Genomic DNA, 14,921 nt, shown 5'->3' on the forward strand with positions numbered 1-14,921 from the left:
TCACTGGCTAATTTTCCTTATCTTCTAATAGTCATTGCAGCAGAGTTGTAATTTTACATATGCATTGAAAGGGCAAGAAAACCTCTTATACACACTCCAGGCCATCCTTCTGATCCCAAAGTCTGCATTTACAGCTGCAACTCTTGTACTTTACGTTCGTTTTACACTGAATCACCTAAATATAGCAGCAAGGTCTTTCAGTGCACCATTTTGCTTTACTTGTATTTGTGAAAGTCATTTGCTAGGTTTAAACTTGTCTTATTTAGATAAACTACAGACATACTCAACATACATTAAAAGCAGCTCCTGAATCGAGTATTATGTCTTCCCCACACACAAACTGTTGTGTCACCATGATGTCCCGAAGATCACATTTAACACACACACAAAAAATCACATTATTTCCATAAATTGATAATTCTATTAGAACCAACTTGCTCTTCTTTGAAATGAAACAAGCATAACTGTGAACTTTAACAGAGTGCCCTCTGAATTAGGATTTAGTGTTTAAAAAGCTGCACGAAACGTTGCTCGGGGTTGGTCCAACTCCTGCACTTACTAAGTAGTTCAGGAATTAACAAATCTTTTGCTCCAAACGGGTTAGACAAATAACGCACTGTCAGCACAATCCAGCTCCATTACAGCAGCAGAACAACTCACACAAATTTATGACTGTATCAGCTGCACACTTGTCCATGGCTGGTATTAGGCTCATACAAGTCAAATCATAATCTAAGTCCCAAAATAGATATGTAATGCAGTTTCTTTAAATGTTTATCAAATACACCACTTCCAAGAAGCGCTGGTAAGTGTGGAAGCCTAGCAGGCAAATATCCTAACTTGGAAAAAAAACTTTAGCTAAATTCTAAGACAATTTCCAACATTGTCACCTCCTGAAATCTTGGAAAGAATTAAATGCTTAACAGATGTACCATATTTTAAATATAGCCACATCACGCACACATTTTTTTATAACACTTAGAAAACACTGTGCCTGAGCAAAAATCTCTTCCGTATGGTCTGATTTGCTTTCATACCCGATTATGGACACAGAACCATTACCAACTCCTGAACAGCAAACAGCCATCACCAAACTGTCTCTCCAAGCAGGGGTAAACAACAAAGCGCATCAGTGTCCCAGTGCTCCATCAGGGCTCAGAGCACCTTCCCCTCAGTAGCCTTTGCATGTATAAAAGAACGGCATCCTTTATGACGGAGACGTCATCACCGTGTTCCAGTATTTGAAGGGTGGCTATGAAGAAGACAGAAGCTTCTTTTTACAAGGAGTCACATGGAAAAGACAAGGGGTGATGGGCACAAGAATCTCCTGGAGAGATTCTGGCTGGACATGAGAGGAAAATTTTTCCAGATGAGAACAATCAGCCATTGGAACAATCTCCCCAGGGAAGTGGTGCACTTGCCAATGTTGGACACTTTTAAGATTCAGCTGCACAAGGTGCTAGGACATCTAGTCTAGGTCACGCCTAGAAAGGTTGGACCTAGGCATGATGACCCTTGAGATCCCTCCCAACCTGGTATTTTGTGATTCTAGGATTCCTTTTTTCCCATCCCTTACATCAGACAAAGCAAGAGGTCACAGGCTCAGTTCCCATAAGCACACATATCATACTCAAACACACCTCCACTACAGCAGCAATGACCTTCCTTTTCCAGAGCTGGTCTCCTGCAAGCAGCACTGGGGAAATCCTCACCATACTGAAGCAATCATAGCTAAAGACAAGCGCACCCTGAAAACCTCTCCTAGGTGCGGCTCCCACCTTCTATTATCAACAGGGAGTTTTTACAATGCTCCCTATTAAATATAGATAGCTCAGCAAAACTTCTATTAAGGAATGCCACCCATTTGATTAATATCTAGTCATTCATGCTATAAGAATTTAGCACAGTTTCCAAGCTGATTAAATTAAAACATCAGATTATTAAGAAATAACAGACTACAAAGACAATTTGGAGTATTTTCACATAAGAAACATCCTAAGGACATACGTACTGAAATGCTCTATACACACATATATATGTATGTATAAAAAGCAAATAACTCAAAAGCTTTATGTAATTAAGACTTTCTGAACTTATTCGTGGAAAACTATTGTATAATACCAAATTAAAACATCTGACACAGGCAAGAAAACGTGACTTCAGTAACGCCTAGCACTCCTTTTGTTTACCTCTGTACCCACAGCAAATTCCAGCAGCAGGAATATTTCATAACCAAAGACCTATATGCTATTTTAACATCCTCAGCAGAAAAATTCAGGTACTGATCATTATGGATTCCAAAACCTCAGGTGAGGCATGGGGTGTGTGTTTCTCTTAAATGGTTTATTGGGATTATGAAACAACTTATAATGAATTTTCTCATCCTCACGTGGTATTTTTAAGAACACTCTGCTTCTAGTTGATGCCACATTGCCAAGCAGCAAGTAAAACATTAAATATTATTCATGTTGTTTCATTAGTAGCTTATATGTACATACGAATCTCTTTCATAATCTGTATCTTAGTAGCAAGGTCAGTCCCAAACAGGCAGTCAGAGCAAAACAAGTAAAATCCTTTTCATTTCCCACATACTGTTATCAAATATCAACCAAGTTTTTAAAACTGGAAGTAGATGGGAGAGGTTACAAAAGCCTTGGATCAAAGTCTGATTGTCTGCTGGTGTAATTTCACTGTGGGCATGTGCGACTCTGCAGAGTCTCCATCATTCCTCTGGAAGCCTGTGGCCATTTCTCCTCCTAGTGCCGTCCAAACGCTGACCTCCTGGAAACACCAGCAGCTCTTACCAAGCGTCACACTGTCTAAACAAAGGAAATTTGGAGCTAATGTTGTACCTGGGCTCTTTGCAAATAACGCCCTTACAGGAACATTTCCTCACTACATCCTGTCTTTAACACCGGTCCTGTCAGGCCCTGAGCATTTCCAACAGATTTATCTGCTGTACGCTTGTCCAAGTCGGTCAGAGGTTATAGACTCTTAGTACCTTATAGGACAGACTTCACATGTCCATTAAACATGAGTTAAAGAATGCAAGAATTTGATTCCAAGAACTACTGGGCACAGCTATGCAAAAGCTTCCCAGGGAGGTCTTTCGAAAATAGCATACCCTGAAAAGAAAAAAAATCTTAACTTCTATTCCATGTGCTAGGCGGAGGCATCTACATCAAAACTGCACATTTAAGAAATAAAAATATTTCATTTCTGACCCAAACATCCTTGTTTATCTAACGAGTATAAAGAATTAAGCATTTAATATCAGAAGCAGAAGTTTTCCTACCTTTCCTGTAGGCTGAAATGATGTTTCATAGCATGAAACATGAATTTTATTTCAATTATAGACTTGGCGGTTGGGTTAGGGTTTTTTTCCATTTTTTGCTTATTGTGCAGTTAAGCACAGTCAACCAAACTATCACCATTTTGGCTCTTAAAACATACAAATAGTTGTTAATAGCATCGGTATTGCTTATCAATTAGCTTTGCTTTCCACTTTCTCCTCCTCCCTCTGTTTTGAAGATTAAAGAGGAAATTTTCTACTAAGATCTATGAATTAACAAGATTGGAAGGAAACTAACTCCTTATACACTTCTAGACAGCTGGATTTGGATGCTTTTCGGCTCTTTCCACGTGGCCCCTCTCCTCCCCTTGCAGTGGCAGGGCCCCTGGTTTAAGGAATCACGTGGCCAACAGGAACTCCTGGACTTCCAGCCCATGACGACATCCACACAAGTGGATTTGAGTGAACTACAGCTGAAGGAAAAAAAAAGGCAAAAGGAAGCAAATTTTTGTTTCACTAGTAGATAATCAAGATGCTATACAGATAGCAAAAGACATTTTGCATGTTTCTGCACATGGTAAGCAGTAGGCAGAAGGAAAGGTCCCAGCAGCAACTAGTGGACTTTACTCCACCAGTTCCTCTGCCCTGGGCCAATTTTGGAGATTGTAGGTAATGCTGTTTTATGACAACAACATAACATGATTTATAAATTTATAAACAATAACATGATTTCTAAATCTACCTTAAAACCAAAAGCTTTAGAAGTGCAACACAAGGAACAGTAAGTGTTATCAGTGAAGACTTGCATTATAATCGTTATTTATATGGTTGGCTAAGAATTCCTACATTAAGTTACTGCAGCAAATACAAGTTCAAAAAGTTTTCAGGCAATTGTAAGGGGTATTTTGAGTCCCAGGGATGCTAGCTGCAGAAATGTATCTAAAACATTTTGTTCCTTCACAAAGTAACTTCAGAACCATGAAAAATATCTACCCCTAAAGCCATATATCTGGTATAGGTCATACATCCATTGCTCTAGGTTGTGGAAAATAATGAGAGAATATTCATCTGATGAGAAGACTTTGGCTTGGAAGGGCAGTGCAGATTTCTGGTACAGCCCACTGCTGACATATGCCTAGCAAGATAAGCCAAACTAGCCACATCTGACAGTAACAGCGCCCAAACATGACATTCTGGTAAAGAAAAAGCTGTAACACTGTGGCACAATCTCCAGTCTATCCTTCTTTTCCAACTGCCACTTTGTATTTTCACAAATTATTACTTGAGAACAAACCATTAGGCTTGCAAGACCTGCATGGCTTTGCTTTAAATGCAGTTCCAACAATCTCTTACAAACCTATGGAACAGCCATCACAATAATGCAAACTTATATAACAGAACCTGTTAAAATGTGTTAATGAGACTATATTGACTAGCCAGCTTCTTTGCAATAGCAACTCCCACTGGATGTTAAAAATTTAAAGGCTAGGATTTTTTTTCCCCCTCTTTCTTTTCAAAGGACAGAAATGAGATTGAAAATCATCTAAAAATAGCAGAGAATTTTCAAGTGTCAGCTGTAATGGAAAGAGGAATGGTGGTCTCTCCTTACAGAGCCAGGATGGATGGAGAGAGCTTCTGATTCAGGATCAAGAGAGAGATCGCTTGCACACAGACTGGAGATGGTAGAAAATAATTGTATTTACTAATCTTAGTAATATTCCAGGACAATCTACAGCAACTTGAAATCAAATAAAACTGTACTTTGTTTAAAAGTGGTGTATGTAAATTCTTATATACTTTGCCTGCCAGAAGGAAAAGTACATATTGTGAAATAACTGCAAAAAGAGTTTTAAACAACCCATTCAAATCATGCATCCTCCTCATGACAGAAGATGGATGTAAATTATGTGTCTTTGCCTTTGTTTTGTCTTTTCCATCAATCTTATTTCCCAAAAAGCCACCATGTCAAGGCTTTCATTTTAAGAAGTTCTCTTTCATTTAAATAGTCTCCCACCTACCTCTGAAGATACGCTGATGTAAATGGGAAGAAGGAAGAAGAGGGCTCAGATTTGTTAGTTGTAGCGTACCTGTTTACATTGCAGCACCTCTATTTTGGGTAGCCAAAGAGACAAACATACATGAAAGACTGCAGATGACGATCACAGAATGCAGCAGAAGCCATGGTGTCCCTCCAGTATCACAAGACCTCAGATTTCCACACTCATCTGTCCTATGTTCCAGAATAAAGCTCCACTCCTGCCACGCTCACTTCAACTCGTGTAGGATGTAAATGTCTTGAGGTCTACAGAAACTGCGACTTCACTCTACAATGCTTACACAGGGCTTAAACAGAGCTGCAACACTTTACAACCAGACTGTCAGTGCTGCCTTGATTTATTCGTTAATTAGTGTCAGGGAACACAATAAATTGAAACTGGAGCCCACACTGCTAAACAAAGTACATTGTCAGTCTCCATCCTGTACAAAGTGGAGAATCTTCCACAGATACTAACTATGCTTCTAAATTGTTTTTCACTGTGTGCTGTCAAATTAGCCCTGAAGTATGTTATTGAAACTAAAAGCCTCAAAAGCCAACATCCAAGTTTTCCTTAAATAATAAAAACAGCTTAGGTGTGAATACTGTTTAATTGAGGTATTTTTCTACTTGGTCTTGCACAAATAAAACCAAGAGCAACATAACAAATCTTCCTCAAAATTTGGAGAAACTCTGGACTTCCTGCAGAGGTTACAGAACCTACCAGGCAGTAAAGCTGATCAGCACTAACGCACAAGTACATAGGTTTACTTTCAGGAAAAATTATGTCATTGCATCATCTAAAATATTTGGAAAGCTCAGTAATCACTAGGTTTCCCTACAAAGTTCTTTCTTTTGTTTATAGCTATGAAACATCTTCACCGTGTGAAGACTTGACAAGAACCAGGCTGAGCAACTACAGTCACTATTTACCTCCTTTTCTTTTTGCTATTACATGGTAAAATTACAGATCACGTCAAGACATTAAACCTATGTAGAATTTACTTCTTCCTGGCAATATGCCTTCATGCAAATTACCTCTAATTATAATTCTTTATCTGTCACTGAATATTTTTCATTTTTTGAATACAGGAGTGAAGTCAACCTGTGTATGGAATTTTATTTTCAGGCTCACACTTGAAAATAAGATCATGAACCACCACCTCAGTAACAGCATTAATAGGTTGGATTATGTAAAATAGATAAACTGAACAGTCACTAACATTTTCTGTCTCAGTCAGTACTCACAATTTTGTTTTGTGGGAAAGTGGAAATACACACACATGCTTACTTGGTTCTATCAACTGTTGCCTGACCCTCAGATTAGTATCAGAACACATGAAATCCAGAATTACAATGTCTGTCACAAATGAGTTCAATAAATATAAAAAGCCAGTATCTAAAGATTTATATTTATTGAACACGATGAAACTAGAGGTTGAACAGGAAGACCTCACAACAGCTGTCAAGACACAAGACAAGCACCCTAACGTCCTGCGCTTGCCCCAAAAACATGCACTAGTTACAGACTAAAGCTGCTCTCAGCCAAGCCACAGAGCAAAGCTGAATCTGTGCACAGCTCTCTGCAGAGCTGTCCTGCTGGCACAAGCACAAGCCTTCTACATTTATACTACACCCAGCAGGCTGGGTTCGAAAAGCTAAGAAAAGCTTTCATCTTATCTTTCATCTACCTGTGAACTTCCAGAAGCACACAACAGCTACGAGCCCTCTGTGCACAGGTCTAGTAAAAGACAGAAAGATGGGGCAGGCAAGGAAGACCTTACTGCTACCAGGGTGTAATTGTGGTCTGCTCCTGACTGGCTACAGAGAGGAAGAAGGGAAGAAAACTTCAAAGACTTATCTCTTCATAACCTTACCTGTGACTTCTGTCTTTCGGGAACACTGCACTATATAGGTGCACTTGCACCTATAACCCAAACCTGAAGCAGCAGCAGAGTACTAAGTCACCAAGCGGAGCAGTATCCCATGGTGTGCCAAGGGAATACCATTCTATGGGTCACAGGCTGCCACCACAAAAAGAGCTAGGCTATTTATGGAGAAATAATAGCCTTAACTTACATTAAAAGGTTTCAATATCAAGCAAAATGGTAACTTTGATTTGCTGGATTAAAAAAAATGTTTAAAAGTAAAGCAGATATTAAACACAACATGGAGAATAGTGAAAGACACCACAGTACCCTGCAGATCTTTGACAAGCTTTAGCAGGAACAGTTGCCCCAGATGAGCTGGTGGACTTTCATGCAGTAGGGGCTATGAAAGCTGGCCTTGCCTCTGAAGCCATCGACCACTTTGTTTGGTTAGTCAGGTGACAGAGGGCACAAGAGCCATGAACCTTTCTTCCATGATGAACCAAACAACAAAACCAGAGAGAAAAGCACGTCTGTATCTTCTAGGGCCTTGAAGAAAAATTCAGCGATAAAGCAATTCCTTGAGGCAAACCAAACAAGGAGGCGTCTTGCTGCAGAAAGTTCGGGAATTATTTTAACAGGAACTTTAATAACAATGACTCTTACTGGAGTATCAGCGTACATACAAACGCCCCAAATGAAATCATGGTTCCACTGTGCTATACTCTATAAACACAGAGAAAGCCTTCTTGCCCCAACATGCTTACGTATTTTGAGCACCCAAAAAAAAAGATGCCGGTGACCCTGGTATTTCTGGAAGAGTTGCTGGCTGGCAAATAGCAATATCGTGACCTAAGTAACAAGAAAGAGAAATGCAAACAACCAAGAAGAACAGAGCAAAACAGAAATATTTCCATAAGCAGAACTTTTTATATCCTGAGAAGTGATCTCCGACTCCAGAGCTCAGAAGGGATACGTTAACGTATTATTTATAAGGTATTATGTGACTCTCAACATCTCATAATCTTTAATAAATTTACTTGCTAGCAAGCTCAACAAGAAAACAGAAAAAGTAGATTATCTCAAATTCTGTGGCAAAATTATTATGGAAGATAAAACTGAACTGATGCCCAGGGCTGTCTGTAGACATCGAAAAAGCACCGCAACTTTGCTCTCCTGCGCTCCCCTCACATCCAAGGGGATCAAGTGCTGGGAAAAGAGATGGCCTAAGCAATCTTGAAACAGGCAAAACCACTGTGGGGTCATCACTGGCTCGCTGTCTTTGTCAGTTTGTTTTAGAAGCCATCTACTTAATTCAGAAGTCAGAAACAGGAGGGGACATACCATGGCCTCACTTTGTGCAATAAGGAGCCAAGGAAGCAGAGGAAGAAGAGAAGGTATTTCCATCCTAAGATTTCAGTGAACCACAAAACAGCACAGTGAGAGGGAAACTCAGTTTTGCCTCATCTATTCCAAAACCCAAGGAGAGCAGCACTAGGACAACCCAGGGGACCTCTACATTAGTATTTCAGATGGAATGTGGAACATGGTTCTGAAGCCGTTTGCCCAATTCACTCCAATGCACCCTGCTTTGGTGCACACTGTAGAGACGTGCCTGGATTCCTTCTGGGGGAACCGAGCCAAAAGACTCACTCCAGGAGGATGCCTGATGCGCTCCAACCATGGGGGTACTTTTGTTCAAAGACCCAGCCCAGAACTAGTCTTAGGTAAAAACCCTGAAATGTGCATAACGCGGGCACTGAGTCCTCAGCACCTCCCATTCTCCTCTATAAAGAGTTTACTTGATCATGGTGCCTTAGCCTCAGAAGATAGCTACAGCTACCACGGCAGCTCAGACAATTAAGAGATAATATACTAGACATACAACATAAAAAATAGGATATCATTAAGATACCAAAGGTTGAAAGGAAGCTGAGAAGTGAAGTACCAGTAGGGAAGCAAAGCTTGTGCCTGTTATCTCCACAGCACTTTCATACTTGAAAAGAGTATGATGTATGACATAATTAAACAACCACAACAAACTTCCTCTTCTCTATCACTACTATCAATGAATTCTCAGGGAAAACAGGGAAGCAAAGCTTCCTAACAGCACCTCCCTTCACAAACCTGAGCAGGTGCTTGCCAGAGGACAATTAATTAAGAGGCCAAATCTCAGTTTGCTCTATTAAATCTCAGAGCTGCTCCTTAACAAAACCTTCCCCTGCAGCAGGTTCTAGATGTCAGCCTGTGGCATTGCTGTTAGATTGCTTTTATCAGTGCCTTTTTTTTTTCTTTTCTTTTCTTCCCTGATGCCATTTATCTATCAGCCAAGGAATCTGACTGCAGAACAAAGCACTGAGGAAAGAGGAAAAAATGGGCAACCCTGCAGCACCCACCACGTGCCCCTGAGGGTCTAGGCATGGGAGGGAAAAGGACTACGTGTGCCACAGATAGAAGCGGTCACAGCAGAGCTCTGCTTGGTTTACAAGCCCACACAGATGCTGATTTCTGTAACTGTATAAGACATTGATAAGAAATTGAAGCTAATTACAGCTCCACAACAAAAGACAGAAAGGAAAGGGGGAATAAAACAACCCAACCCATGTTCCTCGTTAAACTAATTCTTACCACATGCTCCAGTTGCTTTCATAGCTAGGTTTCAGGGTAAAAAGAGAGCATTAAAAGGTCAGCCCAACATACTTCATCTTACTTAGACTGAATTTCAGTTTGTTGTCTGTAGTGCCCTGGCTAAAGCCAGACCTGTGAAAGGTATTCAAAGCTGTAAAACCCAAACCCAGGTACTGATGAGAGATGGCAGACTATGCTCTCTCACAATAAATACGAACAAGGACGGAAAAAAAGTCTCAGAAAGACCATGGAAAAAAAAAACCAAACCACTCCTGGCATGGGATAGTATTGCTCTACACAGTGCTCCTGTGATCTCCTAGAAAATATAAACAAATAAATAAAATATTTAAGAGCAATACCATCAGTCTCCACAAGCAAGTTCATGTTGTTTTGTGACTAATGATATCGAGTGCAGTTATAAATTTAGCAAAAATATTCGATTTCATGTGTTGCTACAACATGGCCTTCATGCTGCAGTTGACTGTAAAGGTAGGTGGAAGAGGGAAATGTCCCAGGATTGTTTCTCTACAACCTATTACATTTATTTTCACCAGATTTCACAGCAAGATTCAGCTTAGGGTAAAGGAGAGATTATGTCTGATCCTTTTTTCTTAAAAGCACACCAAAATACATCAGTGTCAATAGTTTTCAAAGAAATTAACTGAATTTATATTTTTAGAAGCTCAACAGAAAGCCAAAGCCCAGGGACACACATCTGCTTCAGTCCTATGGCTTCCAGCCACCAATGTCACTGTCAATATTTTTCCTCCCCATGAGCCTCTCATTTCAGCCCCACTGCCATATGCATGCAGACAGCTAGCTCACCAAAAATAAGTATTTGTGTCACATCAGAATAAGCACCTGCCACAGGCGAGCGGCCTGCCACTACCGCTTCCACACTGTTTTGCAATACTCTCCCCTCCGTCCTTACTCACTGACCTTTCCACAACCATCCTGGCCTCGTTTTGTGTTTGTTGCAACAAACATCTCCTTCCCCCACCACAGCGCTGTCCTGTGACTCCTTTAGTTTCTTCCATTCTGTTTTCCAGGCTTACTTTATAAGAAAAGGGTGTATTTATAAAAGGGTTTGTGACATATTTCACTCCCATTTTGATTTGGCTGCTCCCCACCTTGGGCTACAAGCACTGCAGAGAACCACAGCTCCGCCAGACAAAGGCACAGCACTGAAGAGACATGGCTTTTACTAAAGAGACAATTAAACCCTCAGCATGAACAATCCTCCTGCATGCACTTCTCAGAGCTGCTAGAAAGCAGTCAAGGGTTTCATTTCAAAATGAATACTCCACAGAAAAATGAGAATCAGACCCTTCTACAAGCCATGAGGGGAACCAAAGGATCCCTCATTTTCTTTTCCAAAAGGCAAATTTGCAGTTTCATCCCCAAATCCTTCGAGCTGCAATGAGAGCCTCTGTCAGCTCACTGAGCCACCTGAGTAACTTTTTCCAGCCTAACTTCGAACTGTAACAACTTGCTGTATCTAACTGCCAAATCTACAGCACTCATTTCTTTCTGTGAATCCAGCTGTCATGTTTCCCAAATGCCTTCACAGTCCCAACTCTCCCAATGCCAAAAAGAACTTTTCACAGATATACATAATTTTGCAAAACACATATGCTCTATGTATGGCACATGAAGCCAATTAACAAGTTTACTTACTGAATTAAAGGATGACACACAACAGTGAAACAAAAACCTCTTGCAGACAGCAAACACATTAACCTTCTCCTCCCTATGAGGCGATACTCTCACAGGGAGCGCTAAGGAGCTTTAAAGTCTAAGTAGATTTTGAGTACCCCAGAAGATCTTTCACGCTTATCTCCACGGCATCTTTTATTCCGTAAGTCCCATAGCGTTTGTGATCACTAGCACGTGGAGTTAAGTGTGAAACGTGTTCAATATGCAAGTCAGCAAGCACAGAACATGCACTAGGGAAAATAAACTCTCTCATAAATGGAAGTAAAAAGACTGAGCATAAAATAAAAGCAGATACCTTTTAACTGGTCGGCTACCACACTCTGACCAACTCGCTCGATCACTTTTCCATCCTCCATTTCATAACGATCATCCAAGTATTTTGCAGTAGCTTCCGAAATATGGACTTTTCCAGCCACCCCGAGCTGCTCCATCAGATTGGCCAAATTGACATCATTGGACCACACATCGAACTTGAATCTCCTCATTCCCAAAATGCCACACAGGACTGTCCCGGTATGAACACCGACTCGCATGTTCACCATTTCTTTTTTCTCTTGGCAAAACTGCTCAATGGCTTTAATCATGCCTAAGCCCATCTCGATGCAGCAGTAAGCATGATCTGCCCGGGGCTCCGGGCAGCCAGCTACGCAGTAGTAACAGTCTCCCAAAGTGCTTATCTTCTCACATTTAGTGTCCTCACACAGACGGTCAAAACGTCCAAAGAGGTCATTCAGGAGTCCCACCAGAGCGTGGGCAGATTTATTGGCACTCATTTTCGTGAAGCCAACGATATCTGCAAACAAAATGCTCACTTGCTCTATCTGCTGCATTTTAAAAGGACGGAATATGATGGGGGTTTTCTGTATGGAGGGCTTCTTCTTCCTGTTTTTGGGGCTTGAGGTGGAATGACGTTTGACAGAGTTTTCACTTTCATCATCCCCCTGCTTCATTAAGTCATCAGCTATTATTCTTGGCATAACAGAATGAATCATCCTCTCTTTCAGGGCTTTTTCCACTTCCAAGTCTTTTCCATGCATGATGGACTGCCCCACTTTCAGGAATGTGCTTCTCGATCTGACTTCGGACATGATAAATAAATGGATACCGATGGCGTGGATGCAGATGTGCAGGAAGGCTTTACTCAACAGCTCCCAGTAAACGGCACCAGCCCCGGGAGGTGTAAAACAGTTCTCATCACGGAAGTGATAACCAAAGGTCTCAAAGAGGACCGAGTATGACAGTCCCAGAAACAAGCTTAAATACAAGGGTAAGTGCATCACTGTGTAAAGCAACAAGAGCACTTCAATACACATAGAAAAACTGCCTACTTGAGAAAGACAAGTGTCTGTGGGATCTGCCGGGGGAGTCTGATTGGACATGTCACCACTTCCTGAGATAGGTTTCAGAGCCTGGAACTGCGGAGCGAGAGTCAAAGCAAAAACCAGGAGGGTGAGTATCAGCGAAGTCCATACATAATGGCGGGCATAAGTCTTGGTGAAAGTGAACGCAAAAAAGCCTACACATACCAAGAGGAAGCACAGAGCCGGCACCATGAAAACAATCTGTTTCTCTCTCATGTGTACGCCAAAATAAATGCCCCAAAGAAGGCAGGCCACGCCGATGTAGAAGAGCGCATAGCGAAACCTGCGCTGGGTCTGCGGGAAGCATCTCTCCATGCAAGCCTCCTCGAGGTTGTTGGAGTCGAACTTGGGGTTCCACCACTTGGAAGAGGCCCTCTCGAAGAGCTGCGGCAGCTTCTTCTGCCGGCGGAGGCCGGGGCCACTGCCGCCACCTCCGCCAGCCCGGCGTGTGCCCCCCGACTCCCCGGAGCTGCAGCTGGAGGAGATGCTGTACTTGCAGTGCTTGGAAGAGGTGCAGCCCTGGTGCTGCTTGGGGTTGATTTTCACCGTCACGCTGTTGCTGTCCCCGCTGGAGTCGCAGCTCACCTCGGTGCTGTGGTGATGCAGCAGCTGCTGGTGCGGTGGGGAAGCCATGTTGTCAATTCCTCCTGAAGAGCCCGCTCAGGAGTTGGGTCTCTCGGGCTGGGGAAGCCACCGGGCTCCTCGGAGAGCCGCCTCTAGTCTCCTCCCGCCGGCACCGCCGCCTGCGCGGAGGGGCGGCCGGGCAGCGCCGCGGCGTTCTGCCGCTCGCCGGGCTCGGCACACAGGGCGCTGGGGCGCGGGCAGCCCCACATATTCCTCCCGCCTCGCACGCCTCCGCCGGCCGGGCCGGGGCTGCCGCCCTCCGCTGGCCCCGCTCCCGCAGCCCTGCCAAGGCGCTCAGTCCCGCGGGGGGGACGCCGGGCCCCCGTCGGGAGGGGACCGCTCCTCCATGTCGGCTGCAGCTGGCCGCGGCTTCCTCCCGCGCCCGCCGGGCAGTGCTCCCCTCACGGCCGCCGCCAAGGGGCTGGCTCCCGCCGCGCCGCCTCCCTCCTCCGCCCGCCCAGCCGGGACGGCACCGGCGGCCGCCCCCCCGCGGCCCTCCCCGCCAACGGGGCCTGGGGTCCGCAGCTGCCCCGCGCTTTCCTGCCGCCGAGGGCAGCGCCTGGGCGAGAGAGCGAGAGCCCCTGCGGCGCCCCTCAGCCCCCGGCGCGGGGTTCCGCCGCCTCCTCCTGGCCTGCTGCGGGGCTGCCCTGTCACCCCTCCCGGCGGGTGGTGCCGCGCCGCCGCGGGGAGCTCCGTGCCCTGCCGGCGGCCAGCCCGCCCGCTGCGCGCCGCCGAGGGAGGGGAAGGACGGGGACGCGCTCAGGCGCGGGCCGCCACCATCTTCCTCACGAGGGGATTCGGGAGGGGGGCTACGGGCGCGCGCCCCCGCCGGCCAATGGGGCGCGGCGCCGCGGCGGGAGCGCGCACACACACAACACCCCCCCCCGCTCTCTCCCTCCTCCCTTCCCGCCCGCCCTCTTCCCGGCCTGAGGGGCGCGGGCGGGGGCCGGTCCCCGCAGACCCCCGGGCGCGCCCCTTTCCCCGCAGCGGGGGGGGGGGAGGGTGTGTGAGTTATTCCTCCGTGAGACAGCGACGCCCCCTCGCCGCGGGCGGGGAAGGGCTGACAGCGACGGGACGGTGCGGCGTAACCGGAGGCTGGAGCCGGGCGGGTCCCTCACGGTCCGTCTGTCCCCCCGGGGCCGCCCTTTCTCCCCTTAGGACGGGTCCCCCCCGGCGGGTCCCCCACCGCCTCAGGGCCGTGTTTGTTCGGGGGGGGCCGGGGAGCCGCCGCCGTTGGCAGGGCTGACATTTGCCATGCGCAAACAACATGCACTTTAGCAAACAATTCAACCTTTCCGCATCCCCGTAGCCTGCTGGAAACTTGCTGGGTTATTTTTCTTCTCTCCTCTTTCTTAGCTTGTTTATAACTGACGGTATCTCGCCTGCACCGCTCCTTC

At 44.8% G+C, this 14,921-nt stretch overlaps 1 protein-coding gene across 4 annotated transcripts in view; it reads right to left on the bottom strand.

The window, feature by feature from the left end:
• ADCY9 (adenylate cyclase 9) overlaps positions 1-14,312 on the bottom strand; it is an 87,321-nt gene extending 73,009 nt beyond the window's left edge. For all 4 annotated transcript variants that reach the window (XM_030484995.1, XM_030484994.1, XM_030484993.1 and 1 more), the window contains exon 1: positions 11,835-14,312. In XM_030484995.1, the coding sequence (XP_030340855.1) occupies positions 11,835-13,533 (1,699 nt within the window). In that variant the 5' untranslated portion in view covers positions 13,534-14,312. The remainder of the gene's footprint in view (positions 1-11,834) is intronic.
• Positions 14,313-14,921: the final 609 nt, after the last annotated feature.

Source organism: Strigops habroptila, chromosome 4 (genome assembly GCF_004027225.2).
Source record: "Strigops habroptila isolate Jane chromosome 4, bStrHab1.2.pri, whole genome shotgun sequence".
In the NCBI taxonomy this organism is placed as follows: Eukaryota; Metazoa; Chordata; class Aves; order Psittaciformes; family Psittacidae; genus Strigops; species Strigops habroptila.